Source organism: Aptenodytes patagonicus, chromosome 1 (genome assembly GCF_965638725.1).
Source record: "Aptenodytes patagonicus chromosome 1, bAptPat1.pri.cur, whole genome shotgun sequence".
In the NCBI taxonomy this organism is placed as follows: Eukaryota; Metazoa; Chordata; class Aves; order Sphenisciformes; family Spheniscidae; genus Aptenodytes; species Aptenodytes patagonicus.
In genome coordinates this window covers 25,970,579-25,992,969 of record NC_134949.1, presented here as the reverse complement: position 1 = coordinate 25,992,969, position 22,391 = coordinate 25,970,579, and the positions used below count along the sequence as shown (strand labels likewise).

General features: G+C 37.9%; 1 protein-coding gene across 1 annotated transcript in view; it reads left to right on the top strand.

Annotated features, from left to right (window-relative positions):
• CPED1 (cadherin like and PC-esterase domain containing 1) overlaps positions 1–22,391 on the top strand; it is a 156,498-nt gene that overhangs the window by 106,665 nt on the left and 27,442 nt on the right. The window contains exon 18 of the mRNA XM_076330198.1: positions 21,766–21,883. Coding sequence (XP_076186313.1) covers positions 21,766–21,883 — 118 coding nt within the window. The remainder of the gene's footprint in view (positions 1–21,765; positions 21,884–22,391) is intronic.

Sequence of the window (22,391 nt, the reverse complement as noted above, 5' to 3'; positions counted from 1 at the left end):
TACATATTGCTGCTCTAATGCTTTTCCAGAAATTCAGCTTAATCAATAATCAATAAATTTTCCAGAAATCTTTTTCTATATCAGGTTCATAACACCAAATTGACAAGACAGACAGAAGTGTTTTGCTTGAAATACCCTTTTCTATCTGAAGATAATTGCTGTGTACAAGTACAAGAAGCTATATATTGTCGCAAGAGGTAAAGTTCTAATATAACTTCATTTTACAGCATAGTCATAGGAAGCATTTAATACTTTTTCTGCATTTCTGGTCAACTGCTTACAATGAAAGCAAATTATTAATATTTTTCCTGTTCAGATAAAATCTTTCCTCTGATATTGGTGGTAATTCCAACTGAAAAGAAGATACATTTGCTGAACGAAACATGTTTTAGCCACATTAACTCCTGTTGTATCTCAGTTAGAGTCCTATGGAATGGCCAGTGTCCAAGGACACAAAAAGAGGTAAAACATCTGTTCCAAAATAAATATGGAAAACTACTTTAGGGGACATTTATGTCTATTAACATCAGCTGTGTCACATATGTTAAACTTATACTAAGCTCTAGTGTGCTGAACAAAGCCAGAGTATGTAAAGCTCTGTTCTTTTGAAACAACAGAACAGAAATAGGACAGAAATGAAACGGTAAAAAAGCAGCTCCAAAAAGAAGACCTGTGATCACATGCGAATACTGAAATGATGACTTTTTTCAATTTTAGTGATGCTACATTCCTCACCTCAGAAACATGTATTAACACATAGGTACCGGAAGAGCTGAACATATCTTGTCAAGATGTTTGTTAATTTATTAGAAGCAGAATCTATCTGGTTGTTTCTGAAAATAAAATTTGGACTGTGGTTGCGTACATACTTGTGCATCATTAAGGAAGAGTGTGTTAGGCTGCCTTTTTTCCTCTTGTAACACTGCGTTACAGATTTTACCTACACACACTCCACTCTGCCTTACTGATGCTTTAATCCAGTGAAGGAAGGCTCAGGGCTTCCTTATTTGTAATAAGTAAAAGATCAGTCTCAATTATTGAGACTATGTTTGCTCTAGCCAGCAAAAATGTTGGTTTTAATGCTAAAAATTATTGTGTATCATATTTTAAGCCTAGATAAGACTGCAAAAATAACCATAGAAATCTAAAAATGTCAGCTCGGTCCTTCTGTGTGGGAAGATCCTGCTGGCAAAAGCTGTGGAAGGCCAAAATAGCAGTAGGCTTTATTATGCAATTCGTGTTTGGTCCAGATAAGTGAAATTGCGATGTCCTTAGCCAAGGGACATTTTCAGAGATGTCTTCCAGGCACAAACCCAGAAAAGCAAAGTCAATGCATCACCCACACCTTCTTTAATAATTCTTTCAACCAGGGCTTAGGCTGGGAAAGAAACTGTATTCCCTGTTCTGTAGGTTCGACAGAGTTTGGATGCCTGACAGGCCAAATTAAGGTGAGGCATTATAGACCAGGCTCCATGTGAAAGGTTCATTAATAAAAACAGAGGCCTTTGCTAGAAAGAACAGTGTTTCAGAAAAAGAAAATGGAGCATTGTAGTTGTTTTTTTCTACTTCGATAACTGTGTTTTGTGGCTGTTTTCAGCAAAGAGCAGATGAAAAACGGAGTCATGGATTAAAGGTATACCATGCTCAATAGGAATTTGATTATTTCTTTTCTGTTTTACAATAAATTAATTGAATAATCATCAGCTTTAGACAGGAGCCCAGAAAAATATGTAAATCCACTAAAAAAGAAATATGAGAGAGTATCATCTCTTCAGAATACATTTTGTTGTTCTCTATGAAAGCAAGATATTGAAAATAGTACAGATTTCAGTTTAGCCTCAAAGCTCTGTTTTTCATTATTGTGGCTTATTGCCCACTATTAACTGTTTCCAAAGCCCATTCGAAGCTCATATGTTCGACTGCTTCTGCTACAGATTGTGAGAGAAACTGCTGTATATTGTGGCCCGTTAAGTTTTATATTTGGTTTGCTGTAGAAAAAATATTAACAGTACCTTCTGATGCCTACTCTTTTGACAGTAGGAAAGATGAGGACAGTAGTGTGGATTCCCTCTGTCCTTCATAGCAGGCTTAAAAGAAATTTGTTTGATGGTGAGTTGCCAGAGAGCTGACATGGTACCTGAAGAGCTACTGTGTGCATTTCTAAAGGGTGCTCTGGTAATGGACGACTTATGGTGACCCTCTGTACCAAGTATTTTGCTCAGCCCCCACGCTGTAAAAATGAAAATACAGCGGTGTGGTGAAAGGGAAAGCCTTCTGTGACCCGAGTAGTTTTCTTCGTTTTCACACTGTGGATGGGATCCATCTTACCTGACTTCTGTTTTTAACAATGTAGAACTCTATAGCTGAGCTTGTTCCTTTGGATGCCTTTATAATCAACTGGGAAAAATCAGCAGTTTTAAGGCACAGTTCAGCTGATCTGTTTTGAATATCTATTTTAGTTGTCTGAATGGCTCAGCTATAAAGATGTAATGTCTGCGCTTCAGCTGTTAATATCTGATCAGATGAAACCTACCCTGTGTAACTTGCATCCTGAGCAATCCTGATAAAATATGTGTGACAACCCATGCATGCAAAGTTACATGAGTTTCATGTTCATGGGAGGTAGGGAATGTGGTGCAAACTCCTTTAGCAGGATGATAGTTGCATCCACTAGCACGAGATACTTGTAGTTCAAACCTCCTATCAGAACTGTGGTGCCACTTTGTCACTACTGAGTATCTGAAGATAATGTAATGTTCAGAAGTTAAAGACTTGTGGATTGTTGGATGTTCTGTATACGCATATTTTAGCAGAATGAAAGCATGTGTTCCTAAATGATTTGACCTGTGTCAGATCTGACTACCCACTGAAAATTCCTAAAACTCTTACCAATATAGGGTCAAGTAATTATAGAGGTAATATGATTTTTGCATAAAGGTTTGTTTTGGAAAAGGAAGTGAAAGAAGAGAAAAGGGGAAAAAAAGAAGACCGGTGAAGGAAATTGAACAGCGAAACCACTTTTCCCATAATAATTTTATTTGAAAGTATAAATTTGTGGGGTGTTTTTACTTTTTCTTTATATGCCTTGAGGCTTTACCCTTCATCCAGGGTTTTATCATCTGCTAGGAATGCAATTTGTAATTTAAATAAACAATAGGGAAATAAACCCACTAGCGTAAGACTTAAGGCTCTGTCTTTAGTCTCTGTGAAATAAAAATTCAGTGTTCACCCCTCACCTTATGAAGTTACGAAGTTTTGCTCCAGTCACATACTTTTGTGACTGTTTCCTACCTTTAGTTGTGAAACACATTATACCTTGTTCAAAAACAGTTGAAATGTAAAAACTGATCTGTAAATATTATGATTTGCTTTTATTACTTTGTAATAGAATAATATGAACAGCACAGCAAATTAACATACAATATAGAGGTTAAAAAATGCACTTTTTTTTTCTTTTTATTCTTTTGAGTTCTCAAGTCCCAGCCTGCCAGTCTGGGCTCTTTCAAAAGTGTTCCTTAGCCTATAAATACCAAGCTTGAATAGAGGTAAGGACCATCTGGAAAAGTCGTCTTCCTGGAAAGAAGAAACAAATGGATGGTGTCTGTCTCAGGGGTTGGTGTCCATCAGGATGGAAAGAGCAGATCATACACTTAATTTTGGATGTGGTTTTGACCCTCTCACTTGCTGAGCAACTGCTGGACTTTAAGAAGCTCAGAAACTTAATTTGTAGTGATAAGGACCTGGATTAATTCCATTCCTCTTGATAGGAGCATTGACTTTGCATTAACCCTTCATAGGATCATCTGTGGTAAGTTCCCTCTGTGGCAAATGGGCACTATTCTGGTTCCTCCAGAAGGCTATTAACTTTGGCATGATCCAAATCAACTTCTGGAGCTGCTACTCTCCATCCTTTGACTAAAGATGGCTTCAGCTGCTGTCTCGTAACGTACAGGACACCTTTAAACAGGAATACGGGACAAAGCATCAATTTACATGCCAAGATATGAATGATACAATACTCTTGTGTCAATATCTAGTCTCTGTCATAAAATGTTATCGTTAAAAAATTTAAGACAACTTTGGATTTCATAGTCATCCTAAATACGTCCCTATTTATCTCAATTCCCTATGTCTGTAGTGTGTTTGAAGATCCCCTGAACAAAATGGAGAGACGTGTTCATCCCTGTCCAAATCTGAGCATCTCTCTCAGATGTCTAAGCTAGAGCATTAGTCCCTCAGAGTCCTCAGTAAAGTGAATGGAGAAAGGCAACCCTCCAGGGAGTGAGTTGGAGAACCTAACCCATGCCATCCAGACCTTACAGAAAACAGCTCTTCCTGAAGTCAATAGCAAGCCTATTTTTCCCCTTCTCAAGGATCAGAGATCATGATCACTTTTAAAACCAGAAGTGTAGTTTAGGTGATGATGAGAAAAAAGACATTTGCTGAGCTTGTACTCTGCCTTTTCACAATTTTTGCAAACTGTCTTGCAGCTTCAGAAAAGACCTGTGAGTTTCCTGGCTATTATCTGTGAAAGGGGGCTCTTACAATAAAGGTACTACAGAAAGAAGGCTCTGTGCCTGTAACACCAGCAATTGCAGGAATGGAAGTGGTTGTTCCTGTGCAATGCTGAGTATTTTGTTCTCAACCCAGCAAAGTACTGATAGGAGTGCTCAACCTTAAACATGTGAACCTAAAGCAGGAAGATGTGTATGGGAAGTATGCATGTGCTTAGCAAGAATAGGATGTTACCCTGCCTGCTTGCTCCATCTCCTGCCACAGAACTGGGAATTTTTGTCACATCTCATCTCTCTGTCCTGCTGAAGGAATCACATCTATTAAACTGCAGAAATACTGTTATTTAGTTACTCCTTATAAGAAAGAGATGATTGTCTGGAGCAAGCAGTTCTGAGGAGTAAAAAGACAGTCAAAGAGCCTACCCCTCTGTTGTCCGCACAACTGCCGCATGTAGCTTTCCATGCACAGGCTGTTGATTAATTTACTGGGCTACGTTTTAAGATGGAGAGAGACATTTTTGTTCGATACTCCTATTGTTTAGGACACTTTGGTTGTAGTGACTGATTGCTAAGCTCTTTGCTGTAACTGCAGATATGTTTGCAATAGATTTTTCTTAATTTGTGTTTTTGTAATGGTTCGTGCTATTGCTAGTCTCTAATAAATTGCATTTGGTGTCATACTACACAACTCAGAAAAGTACTATGAAATATTTGTAAAGGTTGTTCTGCAAATGGATCTACCATGTCCATTCCCCTAATGAAGCAGACAGAAGCTGATATAAATGAATACATATTTTGAGTTCTGTATTGCTAAAAATATCTTGTCTTTATAGACCAGAACTGTGACTGATAACCAGACTTAATTGTAAGCTCCAAGTAAGGGCTAAATTACAGCTCCTTTTTTAGTTGAAGCTGCGAATTATCTAAGTAGGAGTTAAAATACTAGTAACATCAAATAGAGGACTTGTCAAACTTGCAATCATTCAAATAAAACTTCATACAACAAGTATAGTGCAGCTGATTAAATTAGGAATTCTGTTTACAGCCCCAAGTAAAAAGATTTTTATTGGATTTTTTTAATCTATGAAACTGTTGCCTAAAGTGGAGCAGAATCCCCATGCCAGATGGACCCCTACTTTAGAGTTAGTCTCTGCTTATCCCACTGGAGATTTTTTACTTAAACCACTAACTGAACTCCCATCAATCAGTACATAAAGGATTTGAACTTGCATCTCCTACATCTCAGCACTACTCATTAGGCTCTTAGAGAGTACAGAGATCTCTTAGCTGTGTTTTCCGCTGGGCTTAGTCTGGCATATAAATTCCCAGAATATTTACTAATCAGCCTCTTCTGACAAAATTGGAGAAAAACCTACTTCTGACTTGAATCTCAGCACCGTCATGTCTCAGGTAGTTGTGTGCATACCAAGCTACAGCATAAAAAGCCCTTATGGGAACATTTGGCATGGAGCACTTGCCTTCTGAGGAGATGCTGAGGAGACGCTGAGGAGACGGTCTTTTTTAACCCAGAGTGCAGAAGGTTTCAGGAAGAGTTAATAGCATCCTTCCAATATCTAAGAAGAGGTTGCCAAGAAAAGGGAGCCAGGCTCTTGACGAAAGAGGTGCACAGCAGAACAAAAGCTGACAGTCATGAATTGAAACAGGGCAGTTTCTGGCTGGGAATATGTAAGGGAACATTTCTCACTTTGAGGACAGTCAAGTGATGCAGGCTGCAGAGGGGGGTTGTGCAGACTCCGTCCTTGGAGGTTTCCAGACCAGAATAGACAAAGCAACCTGAGCAACCTGGTCTGATCTCATAGCTGAGTCTCTGTGAAGCAAGAGGTTAGATTAGAGACCTCCTGAGGTCCTTTCCAACTGGAATGATTTTGTGACTCTGTGATTCTGTGAACTGTACAGAAGAAGATGCACATTTTCGAGAGGTATGAAACAAATCAGGTGTGCTCTTTGACTGTGGCAAATCATTATGATGTGAAAGATTCAAAGCTATATATGTTAGTTTATATTAATGATTAGAAGTGCCTTTTCATTTTGAAATTCTATCATTTGACATCTGAAGTAACTAATATAATTTACAAAATACAAAAAGTGTTACACTGTAACATATAAAACACAGATGAACATACCACAGCCTCAAGGTAACCCATTTCTTGCTTTATAAGCCAGAAATACTTGTGGGAGTATCTTAATGTTCCAGAGCGCTACACTGTGCAAACAGATCTCTGCTCTTAGTTGACAGATGTGGAGCAAAAACATGTGGTCAGACAACCCTTAAACACTGCACATGTGGATTTTGCAAGCGGCAAGTTATTCCAGATAAAATCACTATAAAGTTATGATCAGCATGCTTTCACTCTATTTGTCATTTTTCTGATGGTGTATTGTGATTTGACATTGTATTTTTTTGATACCATTACTGTCTGTGTGAGGAAGGCTTCAGATAAGGAGCTTGTACTTCAGAAAAGAAGGACAAGCAGATCTGAAGAGTTGCTCTGTTGGAAAAAACTTATGCATGTGAGCTGTATCTGGTAGGGTACAAAACTGAGTATTCGGGGAACTTACACCTTGCATTAGCTCCTGGCATTTGAGGCATTCACTATTAAGCATTGTGAAAGGATAGAGATTACTTTTGGAACTCTCTGTATTTGCTGTGGAGAGGTACTCGTTAGCCTTGTGGACCTTTGAGATAATTACACTCAACAGCTGCCACTGAGGTCAATCAGAAGACAGGAAAAAAAATATCTTGGGAAATGTCCAACTTCTTGTAAAAACTGGCTATGAATGGCACACTGCCAGTGGACCACCAGCACTCATAAATAATGATAGCACCTCTTTCATTTGGCTTTAACTCAGAACTAACTTCACAACTTCAGTCAGTTACTGGAGGGTGAGAAAGGCAGAAGAAGACTGAGACAGCTTTTTTGCTTTACAAGAAATGCCTTACAGCACATCCAAGTCTCATTTACATGAAGCTTCACTTTTGCACTCTGATACAGTGGTTTATACTGTTTTACCAGGAGAAAGTGGAGTCATCCGCAAGCTATTGACCTTGGCAATGTGAAGGCCATTTGGAGCCTCTGTGTGTCTGGGTTTTCATAGCTGCATTGAGGTCGTTTGTTGGACCTGCATACCTTTTCATTCCCCAGTATGCTAGACGCTGAAGTTCATCAGCCTAGAAGGAGGAGGTTATTTAATCACCATAATCTCTGTATGGTGGTCTATTAAGATCAGTCTTTGTATGGACATTTTGCAGTGCAAAATTGTAAGCTAGAGTTTATCTGCTACATGTTTTCTTTTTAGTGCACTCTATATGAAAATAGTAATACAGTGCTTTCAGACTAGCAGTCAATCTTGAGTCATTTCCTCCTATGTAATGCTTTCAACACAATAGAAGGCAAGTTTAATATTGCAAAATAGAGGCAATTTGAAGTATTTCCTAATATTTTTTTAGCAATTACAAACAATTATTTAAGCAATTCTATTCAGTTGTCGTAACGCGGCACATCTAGACAGCCATGTACACTAAGAAACTCATATTTAATAATATTTAATAACTCATTTATTTAACCCATATCCTTCTCTTTTCCCTGTCCTCCTTCTGATCTTCCCTCAAGCTTTCTCACTCTCTTCCTCAAGTTAGTAATATGAAAAGAAAATAACTGAAAAGAAATAAGAAGTTATCAAACATAAATACTTTCCTAGAAGTATCCTCCCCTGATTCACTCATGCGGAACTGCCATTTTTATGAGAGAAAGGAGTATTGGCAGCTGGAGGGTAAAGATCAGTATGGTAGAATCAGCACAGCAAGATTACTCCATATCTGTGTATTTCTATAAAAAAAGACTGTAAAGTTTATACAATCATCTCTACTGTTGTCAAATGATAAAAAGCCTGTAGAAAAAGTGTGGAAGGAGGGAATTAAAGAGAAGTAAAAGCAAAACGACAACATCCTTGCGCTAATACTGAATTTAACCTTTGTTAAATTCCTATCATGTATCTAATATAGATTTCAGTATACTGTATATAACGGTATCTAATGTATGCTATATCATAATATACTGTAACCTAATATTTGCTGGAATAGGTCCCTTCCATCATCTCAGTCCTTTTGTCTGTAGTACATCCTCCATGTCTGATTCAAACTGGAAACGTTTGTTTTCCACAACAGCCAAGCCTGCAGCAAGGACAGGGTCTCAGTGTCCATGGTAAGATCTGGCTGCCCTTCGCCACACAGAAGAGAGCTCGCGCTGGAGGGAATCTGAGCTGTGTGTTTGGTTCAGGATTTGTAGGGGTTTTGCTGAGTTACTACTGGGCAAACACTCTGAGCAAAATTCCTGTTACAAGATATCCGGTATCTTACCGAGGAAAGGTAGGAAGATAAAAAATAGCTGGTTAACAACCAGGAGTATGGGCAGGCTAAGAGCAGTCCATCAGCTAGACTGTTCATCTGTCTAGGCAAAAACATTTAAATAAGATAATATTCAATCCATTGTTTCAGAGCTGCTCAGGGGGCATTGCCTGTACTCAAATAATCCTATCAGTCAGGAAAACAATGTGAGTTATAATGTGGGAGGGTTTACTACGGGATGTGAATGTATCCATGCTTACTTTGCTGAAGGAAAAACTTGTTCCACATCTCCAGAAACCTGAATTTACAGCAATTCATTTTATTAGTGGACAGAAGAAAGTTACACACCAAATGCCTCATAGGCTGACTCAAAATACATATGAAAGGTGGAGGAGTCCTTAGCTGTACACAGAGTTATTTCTTTGAAGTGCTGAATCTTGGTGAGTGTAGGTTGGGTCACCACCTGGGCCTGGAACATTGCCCAGAACCAAGTGTAGCCTTGTAGCCTCTGTCCTTGCAAGAAAAACAGTAGTTAACATGTTTCTGACATTTTGGGGGGAACAATCTGAGTCATTTTGATTGTTATGTTTGTAGTGCTGCACTGGCTGCATTATCTGCCTCCTCATTGCTACCCAGACCTGAAGTGCATCACAGAAATCTTCCAGACGTCTGTCTATTAGGGAGAGTAAATTGCTGTATTAAAATAAAACTATTTGTGTACGTCAGGGGAACTTAGGTGATTAATAAGCTGTAATTAACTGCCTTAATACATTGTTGAGGGAGCCTAAATTTCATTTTTTAAGGGTTTTTTCTGCTTCCACTGTGCTTCATCTCTGTGCTAATGTGATCTCAGTATTGACCAAAGCAAGGCTTCAGCTCAGTATCACTTATCATGCCTTGTGCAGTAGAATAAACTTCGTCACTAAGCACGTTTTTCAGTTTTCATAAGTAATTAGTTGGTTTTTGTGAGGAGGGCCTTGTTCAACTAGTGGCTGCTTGATTACTTTAGCTGAATGAAAAGGACATGCAGTAGTAAATTACTGCGAGCAGGCTGTTGGAGAAAGCGGGCTGAATTCTAACTTCAGTCTGCTCATTTGGCACTAACTGCATGCAATCTGTTTCTGTCCATGTGTGAAAGCTACCTGCATGCAGTCTGCTGTCCAGTAAGGCACCAAGCTGTAAGGACACTCTATTTTCAGTCTGCTATGCACCAGAAGGCAAACCTTTAATCAGTATCTTTTGAAAAAGATCATGATTAATAAAAATCCGTGAAATTCACTTCTGTGATTATAGCAGCAAGTGTGCTGCAAATTCATTAGAGTCAATTTTGACCCCATTATAGTTTAGAAAATAAATTACTACATGGCCAGATTTGTAGGTGTTCTAGGAAAACAGATTTGCCTGTCTTATTCCTGTCTCCCAGCTGTGTATATAAAATGAATATCTAGGGATATGTAAAATTTAGTGCTGGACATAGCTATTAGACAGCAAGGAAAATATTCTAACTCAAAGGTTCTTTTGAATGAAATATGTATTGATTTTCAAAGGCAAATCAGTCCTTCATTACTTCATTCTTTTCATGGTAAGCCACAGTGTGGTAAAAGGGAAGTATAAATGATAAGCAGATACTGTCTATAAGTACATTTATCTTTTCTGTTTTGATACAGTCTTCATTGTGTGCATTGTCCAAGAAACTTTAATCTTGAATGATCTTGACTGATTTCCTTTTAAGTATTGTATTTTTACTGAAGCTTTTAACTGAAGAGGAAGAAAGCAGAAAAAAAATCCCACCACTTCTTAAATCTTCACATTCTCTCACTCTTTCATACATACAGAGTGAAAGTCATAGTCTTCCCTTCTGCACTACCGTAGGCTTACACAGCACCTTCTGAATATAAGTAGCTTCAATTTGAGATATGGATAGTGTGGAATGGAGACCTATCCATGCACTGTCCATCTTTCCTGGACATTTGCACAGAGACTTTCTCTAGTGTCATTTACACATTCTTAGTTTTAGCCCTCACATTTCTTTGTGTATGAAACAAGGCTCTAAACCTTACATCAGTAATAGATTTTTCGCAAAATATTTGCTGGTTACAGTTACAAAGATTTGTGTAAACACTCTCTTTCTAAAAATACACCCTCTCAAGATCTTTGAACCTGTCTCGACTGACTTAAACAAACAGCCTAATGCCTTAATAAGAGAAGGGTCTGATATTTGGCCAGAAATGCCTCAGAGATGGATCCTTTATCAGAGATGGGCCCTTCATCGAAGGCCACTTTAAAAACAGAGCCAAATACAGAAGGGTCAGGCTGCTGCTTGTGGGGCTGCCAGCCACTATGACCTACCTCCCATGGAGCTGCTGGGAAAGCGCAAGGTGTTAGGGATCATCCCTGCCCAGAATGGGGGCATTGCAACCAGTGCACATCTATTTCACATGCCTCTTTTCTTCTTGGCACCTTTCAGGTGAGGAGCAGTAGTTGCTGAGGTGGCCTTCCACAAAATGGACATCCCCATTTTGATCCCCAGACCCATCAGGTCTGGCCCCATGGCACACCCCTGTGTCCCTCTGACCGTTTATACCTGGGTGACATTTTTCAGCGCAGACTAGGTATTGAGCAGACAAACCATTTGTACCACTCTCACTGGAGAGCAACCATAGGTCCTTTCACTAGGGGTATTGCTTTTTGAAGAGGAGGGTGTTCGGCTCTTGGGAGTTGACTTGAACGACTTGGATGTTCAACACAACTGCTCTCAGGATCTGGTCCTGTGTGTTCCCTGGGACACCATTAAAGACAGCCAACATCAAAGCGCATGGCTGCATGAAGCTGGCCTTGTGCTTGGGCTCTTCAAACACGTGCGTCAGTGCAGACTGTAAATATGCAAAGGGAAATACCTCCTGTTGCCCACCAGATACAAGCGTGCTTTCCATTAGAGTGAAGCCTCCACACATATGTAGACTCTGTCTTTACATGAAAGGCAGGAACTCGCTGGGTTTTTTGGCATTGCCTGGGAAAACAGTTTCAGAAGTCTTCCACTTGGTATTTCTGAGCCTGTATTAGTGGCTTCCTCAATGTTCCCCAGACCATACATGGCTCTGATGTGCATTCCAAAACCTAGTATGCAACGGAGAATAATTCCTGTATAAAACAGTGTGTGCACTAATTCCTTATACAAAAACCATTTTAATTCACCCTGCAGCCAAAATAACATAAATAAAGTAATAAACTTTTCTGGCTTTTTTAATGAATATATTTAGTTCATTTATTTATTATTTCCTTAGCTTTGTTTTTGTCTACTTTCCCAAGGTAACAAAGCTCTTGAAATCTTGCTGGCAGTCCATCCATGGCTCACTAATACCTTTTCAATCCTTTGGGCCAATTTAAGCTCAATTTAGACTAAGAAAAGAAATCCCAGTGTTCCAATTTTATTTTTTTTTTTTAATGAGAAGAAGAAAAAAGAAGCAAAATTAGTGGTCCTGTTGAACTGGACTTGCAGAACTTAGTTCTTTTGCATCCTGTTTGGCAGTCACCAGCTTGCCACCATCATGAATATTTTATTATTATTCACCATCATTAATATTTTGCTGAAAAAAATCAGTATTACATTTCTTTTCTCATGTTCAGGGGACGTGCAGGAGAATCCAGGGCAATCCGTTGGGAAGAGAGAGATTTAAGCATCCTGAGTCCTAGGGAAACACACCATGTCCAAGCAGTGTAACTAGGCTCCTTATGCATTGCATAGGGAGTGTTAGTGAGGTAAAGCTTGCAGAGAACTCTTTAATTTTTTTAAACATCTGATACAACTGGGGAAAGAAAACACACACACAAAAAGTGTCTGGGTTTCTTAAATTTGAAATAGAAGAGCTCAGCCTGTAAAAATAAGATTCTACACAAGCCAGCATAGTGATTAGGGAGTCAGATGTATTGCCCTGCAGAAAATCATATGGAAAGGAATGTATCTTAAGTGCGTCTTTCTCTGGGAGTTACACATCCAGTCTTGGGTTACAGGAGAGACTGTCCTCCACTTTGAATTGCCACGTGCTCTCTCAGGGAGTTAAGTACCTACTTCAGTCAGTCCTTTCTCACGTAACAGTTAACAGGGAGCCTGGTGGTGCTCCCTCCATCCAGTTTCACCCTACGTTCTTTACACACATCTAGCCTGTGGGTGGAACAGGTTCAAGGCTTTTACAAGCCAGTATTTAATTGTATGTACAAAGCAAATGCAAACAGCTTCCCTGGGAGAGACTGAGACAGAACTGCCCAGAATAGCCTATAGCCCACTGACTGGAGGGAAGACACTGGGAGCTTGAACTGAAATCTCTGCTCCAAATCAGTTAAAAGAGGGACTTTAAACTGTGTTTGCTATATCACAGGGAAATGTTCTACCAGGGAAATACCAGTTAATGCTTTGTGCACTGCACACTCCCAGTGGCATGTCCTGAGAACACCTATCAGATCAAGCGCTGTTGGCAAAGGGATTTTTGAACTCTGTTAGGGCTAAAGGGACTGAGCTATGGGTGGTTTTGCCTATGCCCACTAGAAGAAACTTAGGCACTTAGGAGGATGGTGGCAACTGAGTGAGGGTTTTGAGATGATACATTACAGGTGTGGGTAGTGTTGGGTGGAGCTCCAAGTCATCTGTCCAAGCTGATACAGAAAATAAGAGGCAGAGCTGTGAATTGGACCCAAACATCCTAAATCTCTTCTTGGAATCTTAACCTCAGTATGCCTCAAGCCCTAAATAAAGTTAATAGATGTTCTTGCAAGGTCTACAGGATTTCGTGCTAAAAGTGAGAAAGAAGTACTTTTGGTACAGCACACCCTGAAACACTGAGTTCAAATCTGCAAGCCTTGCTTACTGTGAAAAGCAGCTTTACCAGTAGCTTTAGCAGATGTATAGCTCACTGGACCAAGTCCTTGCCTAACATACGTTTTTTCAATGCATTGCATTCATTGTCAGAGTATTTCAATTTCAGAATTCATGAATGAACAGTAATGCTTTTCAACTCATTCTTTCTCTCATACCTTTTCATACTTTCTGAATGTAGTGATAGCTGTTCAGTCTGAGAAGTTCTACTGTGTTCATCATGGCTGTGATATAAAGGTCTTCGTTTAAAATCAAAGGGACAAGGCTAGAGCTCAAGCATCTCTTGCACATAGGAAGATGTAGAGTATAGATCTTTCTGCAGTGTGAACTGTGAATGCCATATACCCTGAGCATGGGAAGGTAGAAAAGAATGCTCCTTAAAAATAGCCACAAGGCTGTGGGATTTCCCAGCTAATATAGTACATTTTTTACCTAATTACCAGGGAGAGAACCATAAATACCTAATAATTCTTTTGGTTATCGCATAAAATATTTACTTCTTGCACTGTCAAAGCACATGGTTTTCTCATGCTATTCCCCATATTCAGATAGTGGACTTGGCAAAATTCAAGTCAATTCACATTCAGAGCTTGCACTGAGAAAAGATGGGGCAGGAGAGAGGTGACTAAGAGGGAATCCAAAACTGATGCAGCTCTTGAAGTCTCCAGGACAACATTACCGTCTCACTTTTCAAACTAAAAAACACCAGAACCTAAAATAGCAAAATGCCTCTCTATCTGCTATTCCTTGTTCCTGTTTTATCTTCATTTTGAGGGAGGAAGAAACACTAAATTCTTTTCATTCCTTTTTTTCTTGCTTTGTGTTTTTAGTTTATAAAGCATACAAGCTGGAAATTGTCACTGTTCTTCCTTGGGAAAAATATCATTAGTTGCATTAGGAAAAGATATTTGCTAAGAAAGCAGTTGAAAACTCCATGCAGATGTTAGCTTCAAATATTGAAAAAAAAAGCTGTAATTATCTTTAGGTACGGTTTGAAATATTTTCCAAAACTTATGTTTACAGTATTTTATTCTTAATGGAGTTGGATTTCACATTCAGCCATCTTACTTCAACTAATTCTGTTGCATCTCTGAGCTGTTCAGAATAATAATTCACAAGTCTCTGCTAGATTTAGAGTCATGATTTTTAGCCCTCGTCAATATTTTTGTTCTATGGTTCACAAATGCAGAACTTTGAACTATTGACTGTTTGGGAGCAGGAAGGCAGATAGAGAGTCTAACTGACATCATGTGCAGTATTAAACATGATGTAGAATGGAATTGAATCAAAATCCTTCATAGATTGAAAGGATTCTTCTATATTCTCCACACACATAAAATATATTAAAATAGTAGTATGAAACTTGCAATATTTTCTCTTTATTAGTGCTTATTTCTCAAAACAGTTTCTTAACTTTCTGTGAGGTTAGCATTCTCAGTGCAGAGGAAGCCACTTTGCATCTGCTCTAGTGTCAAGACGAAATGTATTTGTCCATATAATCTGTATGTGCTTTGAGGCAGTTGTCTTTGTAGAGAGGCACCTACTGGGATTTTCAAAAGCTCTTTAGCAGATAATAAAGATATTGTGTAGATACGACATTCTTCCGTTACTGGTTCAAGCATGTGACATTATTCTTCAAAAAATTTCCTGTGCAGAAGTTTGTGATTGAGAGAGAAAAATCTTACAATTCATGGTATGCTTGTATTCTTAAGACAAGATAATAAGAACTATAGCAACAACATGAATAGCGCTAGTAAGAACTTGAAAGCAGTTTAGACTGATGGCTGCACTTTGTCCACATTTCAAACTGTTCTCTGATGTCTCCACCATGCCTTGACAATATGGCCAGTATCTCAGCTTTTCATATCATTCCCAGTCTCCTACTGGTGTCTGTGCGCTGCGTGTTCCAACCTTGTGAGTGCCCAGAATCCTCTTCTAAAGTGTTTTTATGACCCCTACCAGATCCCTGTGGAACTGAGCATCTCATAGTTTTTTAATGTGTTTTTTGTGACAGTGCCTTTGGGGTCATTGGGGAAATATTATCCCATTATGCAGATGGAACACATTAGGTTCCTTACAAAACACAGTGGTGGCAGTTTCTTTCCTTTAAAACATAGCTGCAACACACACAGACACATTGCTCCGTTAGTTCAACCCATTAATTCTATATTCTCTGTTTAATGGACTTATGTGTCTTTTGATGTAGGCAGTGTCTTCATCTATGTCTTAGACAGTGCTTGATGAATAATAATAGTCATTGTTTCCCAGCCAAAAGCAGTAGCGAACTGAAATTTCTTGGGATACTGCCTCTCTCCTTGTGAGAGCTTTCTGGACCTATTTTGTACACCCAGGAGTTTCAGTTCAATCTAGTTAATTTGGGTGTTGAACTGAACCAGCCTGAACCTCTGAATCTTTGGAGGTTCATCTATCACTGAACATGCAGCTGGACAGAGGGAGACAGTTGAATAGAAGTCAATATGCCAACTGTTCCTTCATTTATTGCTGCCATGTTAATAAAATTGATAGAGTGGAACTAATCCATCTGCTCACAATTTATTTCCTAGCAATAAGATACAATTTCACTATTTCATGAGCTCACTCGTTGACTAATTTTATTAGAATTCCTTCCATAGCATCATTTTTAATCACTTTTCATCCAGTTTTAGTTATGTGTAAAATAGTAGAAAAAGATAGACTAAAGAGACATGAAAGGATTTCATGAGAAACTTGGGTCAGCTTAAATAGAACCAGATCAAATAAAGTCAAGTCAGCAAGCCTACAAAGGCCAACAGAAAAGCTTTCAAAATTACCTCTTTCACAGGAAGCTTTGTTCTGGCATGTCTAAAATGTAAACAGTCAAAAGAAATAAGGCAGCCCCGGCAACGTCATAAGATGAGGCAGGGCTGTGGTGCCTTAGGGGAGGTGGCTGGGTGACCTGCCAGGCTGATGTGCAACGCTGGCCAAAGGACTGCAGGGTCAGAGCTCGATGGATGGAGAGGTCTCCTCCCTTCTTTGCCAAGAACTTGTGAATGAGGTTTATCTCATCCACCAGTTGCCAGACACGCGTGGGCTCTGGATGTTAAAAAGATGCAGGATTTTGGCTACATGCTGGCTGTATGCAATGCTAAAATGAATTCCTGTGAGTTTAGTTATATTTCTCTTGTTGTTTAGTTTAAAACATTCTGATACGCTGATCAGTCTGGTAGGGGTAGTCTTCAGTGATTTGGGCTGGGTGCAATTTCAGACATGAGTACCTAAGCAGAAATTACCTGTTTTTCAAAGTGTTGAGCCCACCATTCCCATTGATCGCTAGGGGTTTTAATACAAATGCAAGAAGGACTTTTACTGAGAAAGCTGAGTGTACAGCCTAGATACAGGTGTCCTGGTCGGGAGTTTCCAAAGCATTCAATTCATTAACATAAGTCTACTTCCACTGAAAATGATAGTTTTAGCAACAGCTTTGAATGGACAGAGTTGGGTTATTCCAGAAAAATTCTGAAAATCCTACCTTCCTATTTTAAAATGCCTCTTTTGAGCTGACAGGTAGCAGCAGCTGTAGATGCTAAAAGTAACTTTATTTTTGTTATGTGGTGCTCTGTCACTGCTGGAGCACTGACCGTTCGAATGAACACGGATGGACATTTTGTCCCTATTCGATATGATTTTTCCCAGGAAAGTCGTGGGCTTCTTACCTTCTCTCCTTTTAACCGCTTCCAGTTTGGTGCAAGTTTATGGGGTTAATCCGTAGGCAATTACTGCAATTTCAGAGTAATCATTCTTTCATTAGGGCAGAGGTGGTAAAAAGGTACAACAGCAAGTAAAAATCCATTAATAGTTAAGTTAGATCTCTTAATCTAAAGCATAATTGCAACTACAATGGTATTATCTATATGACATTCATTCCATGATATTAGCTGCATGACTGTGGATCATCTCTATAATGCTTTGGTTATCTCTCTCTCTCTCTCTGTCAACCACACACATCTATATGATTTTAAAATTGGTAGGGTTTTTTTAATATTTATGTAAACCTGAGTGAAACTATGTATGTATGTGCATATGCATATGTAATTGAGACAAAATACAGTATGGTTATTGAAAGCTGAGCTAAAAAATATTCTTGTTAAATCAGGCATCTAGACTATAAATAAATGAAATAACGTAGGCATTAATAGCTCCAAATTAATGATTTGAGAAAACTGTAGAGTACCAGGCTCAAAAATCAGTGTAATCTCTTCATGAAGGCTAAAACTTATTCCCTTTATGAAGAATCAAGTTTACTGTTGTGTGCTCTGAAGAGAAACAATGCTTTTTTCACACAGCAGATGAACTCCAGAAATGTTCACTGTCTAAGTATCTATCAACTGATGTTGACTGAAAGCTATCTAGATGTACATAGGAAAGCTTTATTTCTCTTTTATTTGCTAGGGTCCAGAAAACTTTCTCTAAAGATAAAACAAAGTTTACTAGTAAAATGCCAAATCTGTCTTATAAAGAATCGATTCTAACTGTGCACTGAAGTACGTAATGCAGGGGAATTTTTCTTTTGATTCTAGTCCAGACATTTCAAGGGCCTTTTTATGTCTGCCTTCTAAAAATGAAGGTTTGCAGGGAGAACAGGCACAGAGCAAGAGCTATCATTTAAGTTTCCATGTCTGGCTCTCATCTTTGCCATGAGTGATCTTTTGTAAACATACTTAAGATCACAAGATGTTTCATCTTTGGGCAAGGCAAGAAGGATGTCATGTCACTGCAGCACCTGAAGAAAACTTTAAAAAATCTGCAGACAGTTAGAAAAGCCCTTAATGTGCCGTACATTAGTGGAGCTGCGGTAAATCTGTGGCTGCCACAGATTCATTTTGCACTTTATATTAAATATGTCAATGATGATAAAGGATTGGTCTCCCACAAAAGTGAAGATGAAACAAATAAGGCTCGTTCAGTGATTCACAATATCTCATTACTCTATAGTTGTAGATGTGAATTACATATTAAACACAAGCAGTGTCTTTTAAAATTCATGGTTTGCATACTTTGAAAACACAATGAAGTCAAAGGGAATCGGTGACATATTTTGACCTGCATGTTGATGTGATTAGTAATAAACCAGCCACATAAAACTGTTGTTAATTATATTGTCCAAGGAATGCAATTAAAATCGATTTTTGTTTGTTTAAACACGTACCCTGGGCAGAGGTATGAACAAGAAAATCCCTGTTAAGTTATTCTATGGCACTATGTTGAGAGCAATGGCAGCACATTCAGGAATTTCGGGCTTTCTTGTGAAGTCCTGTGCAAATTGTTTTACTGCAAGGTAGGAGCTTTCTGATGTTAATGTTAGTTGAAGTAGTACTGTCAAATAGCTGTACAGTGTGTCCAGACCCAGAGGCTCCAGGACAACATCACAGTTTAACACTAGAAGATACTGTGCCATTCATTTTGTCATAACAGCTTTCCCTAGTTATAGAGCATTAAGCAGAGAATGGGACAACTGTACAAAAGAACCCACACATATCTACCATTTCTCTGACTTTTTGTGCACAAAAATTACCTTAACCCTTTGAAGTCAGTGGGCAGATTTTTTTTACTTTTTTCTTTTTTTCCACCATGGAATTTAATGAGATCAGAATAATTGTGAGACAACTATTTCACTTTGGTTTTTGACTGCATAATCAAGACCCACCAATATTACTAAATTCCAGGATGGATTCCTATCTCTACCTATATCAGTGGCACAAATCCTACTAGCTGTCAAGTTTCACCTTGACAATATTAGGACATAATTGTCATTTGCTCATTGGTCCAATTTAGGCATAGCATCGTAGACGTAGCATAATTTCATGGAAACAGTGAATCATATTACATGACAGTAGCCAAACTAATTTTAATATCATTTTAGAAAATAAAAATAGAAATCAGCATACTTCAGTGAAGAAAAGACCAATGAAATATTTTTTTTGGTTTGGAGAAATTACATTTTATTATTCTTTTTGGTTTCAGGAATACTCCTTCTTAAAATGAACATACTCCAGTAAAAGTGTATTTCCATTTGTGTAGTTTGTTTGTAACTGATTAGTAGTACTAAGCATATGTAATTCTTTAAAAAGGCAAATTTTGAATTATTGAATGTTACCATGACTAATATTCAGTTTAGCCAGAAAGGGCCACAACTGCACTTTTCATACAGTAATTAAAAATAGAAGCACATTAAGTGATGATTTCCATGGTTAAATTTTCATAATATTTTCTCCTTTGTCATAAAATGATCTTTCTCTCTAGTTTAAGTCCCAGTTACATAGCTTTTTGGTTTTGATGAAAAAAAACCTCATTGTGTTCTGGTAAGCTTGTCACAGTACAGAAATGAGGGTGAGACAATGAAATGTGAGATAGTAGACACTATTTCTTAAGCTAACGCAGACCCCAGAATGCTCCTGTCTTCTGATGAAACAACTGGCAATAACACCAGTTTGGGCAATGCAGTATGGAGGATGCGTACTTTTACAAAGTAATTTGAAGAGAGATTCGTCTGAACTAATATAGATATATGCCTCTGAATTGTTCTAAACTCTTTACAGTTGAGGGAGAAAGGCATTTTTAGGATGTGATTCATTTTATCGTGAAGTGCACATCTAAAACAGATTAAAAATGTGTCCTCGGAATGCTGTTTCTCTGCAGAAATGGTAAAGGAAAACTAGAATGAGCAACTCATGCAGCTGTATATACTGTAGACGTCTAAAAATAACAAAAGAGTTGCCCAATGTCACAAATGCTGTGATGTCATTTATATCATGTCAGCGGATGCTTGAACATTGTAACTGTAAGGCACAAAGTTGATGTAGCCCGTTACTTAAAATGTAAGAACCCACATGTGCTAAAATTTATGGTAGGGAATCACTATTTATCTGGATATTTCGCCTGAAATTTTTGGGAGCTGCTGGCATCTCTGGCCTTCCATATAGAATAATGTTCAAGTTTTCTAAAAGCCAATAACACTTTTCACTTGAAAATTTTAAGAAAGTTAATTTCAAATTGATTGATTTGTATTCCAGGTTGTTACTGCTAATTTTTTAGGCATCTGGCATTAATTAATTCTCATATACGTTTCTGCTAATGCCTATAAAATTTATCAGAAATTATCAAAATGTGAGAAACTCAGCTCCCTATGAAATGTGTTTACAGTGTATGCCATTGCATTAGCGGTCTCTAGTTCTTTACTATGTTCTGTTGATTTAATAACCAGTCCATATTTCTGTATCCAAGCATAAACATAGATAAAATATTTCTGTGTTAATTGTGGGTCTTAGTGAACTCTTCTTTAACTAGAACGTGAAAAAATGTCAGATTCTATTCTATGAAGAAGATTAATTAAAAGGTGAATGTTTTTAAACATAAATATTTATGTTACCCTTATGGTAGTGTCTGAGGTTTACTATGGAATACATCTCACGTGAAGACCCCGTCAGAAGATTGTATTTCTATTAAATCCTTTCCTTCAGTGCCCCTAATAAGTTTTTGTAACCCCTCTACTAGCTCAAACATTTTCCCCTTGAAACTTCTATTTTTTCTTTCTCTTTTCTTGATTTTTTTTTGTTTATGCATCTGTATCTCCTGAAGCTAATTTGGGGCATTTCATCACAGAAATGTATTCCATACGACTGCAGATATGTATATGAAATTGCTAAGGGCAAATAAGTAGAGACTGTACGATAAATAGGGACAACATGACATTGCATGAATGTTATATATGTTTGCCTTAATAAATTTTTGTATATCTTTAGCAAATGTAGGATCTTGTACATCTACTGTGGATTGGGATAATTTATTACAAAACCATTGTCTGAATGGAAAAAAGGTTCTAAATTTCATATTAAAAATATATATTGAAGAGCAAGGGATGAATGAATTGCAGAACCAACCCCAAATAGCTCTTTTCCTCTTTAAATGTCCTTGAAGAGGATTTCAAAGTCATATGGATGGGTGCAGTGCTGTCATTTTTGGATTTCATTTTAATTCAGGACTGTGGTTCTCGAATTCGTCCAGAGGAGTCCTGTGGCTTGCAGCCTCTGTCTCATGAATACCTCTCAGCAATTTCACAGACGGTGTTTAAGACATGTGAAGCTGGAGACACAAAAGGTTTGTACTTAATCCTCTTTCTTCTGAAAAGTAACTCATGCACCTCATCAAAGTAAAACTAGAAAAAAATGTTTCCTCTTTTCTAGGGACATGCACTAACCTACGCACAATAGATTTAACTAATCACTTGGAATAGTTACAGATTTTTAAAATCGGGTTAATTGGTTTATGTGACAATGTTTTGTTTAATAAGTTTCTAGTCAGTGATCCACCACTGCTTGTGTTATTGTCATGTAGCCTTTAAAATGCATTGAAATATTTCCATGAAAACCATTTAAAATAAAAATGCTTTATTCTAAATGGAAGGGATTATCTACTCAAAATAAAAATTAGTTTTAGAAAAAGAACACAACATTTTCATCCATTTGAATTTTATATTTCCACTTTTATATTGGAAACACAAAAACAACTTACAATTTCAAACAGTAGAGTATGTGTTTTTACATATATTGATACCTTAAAAAACAAGATGGACAAATCAAACATTATACAATAACCAATACAATGA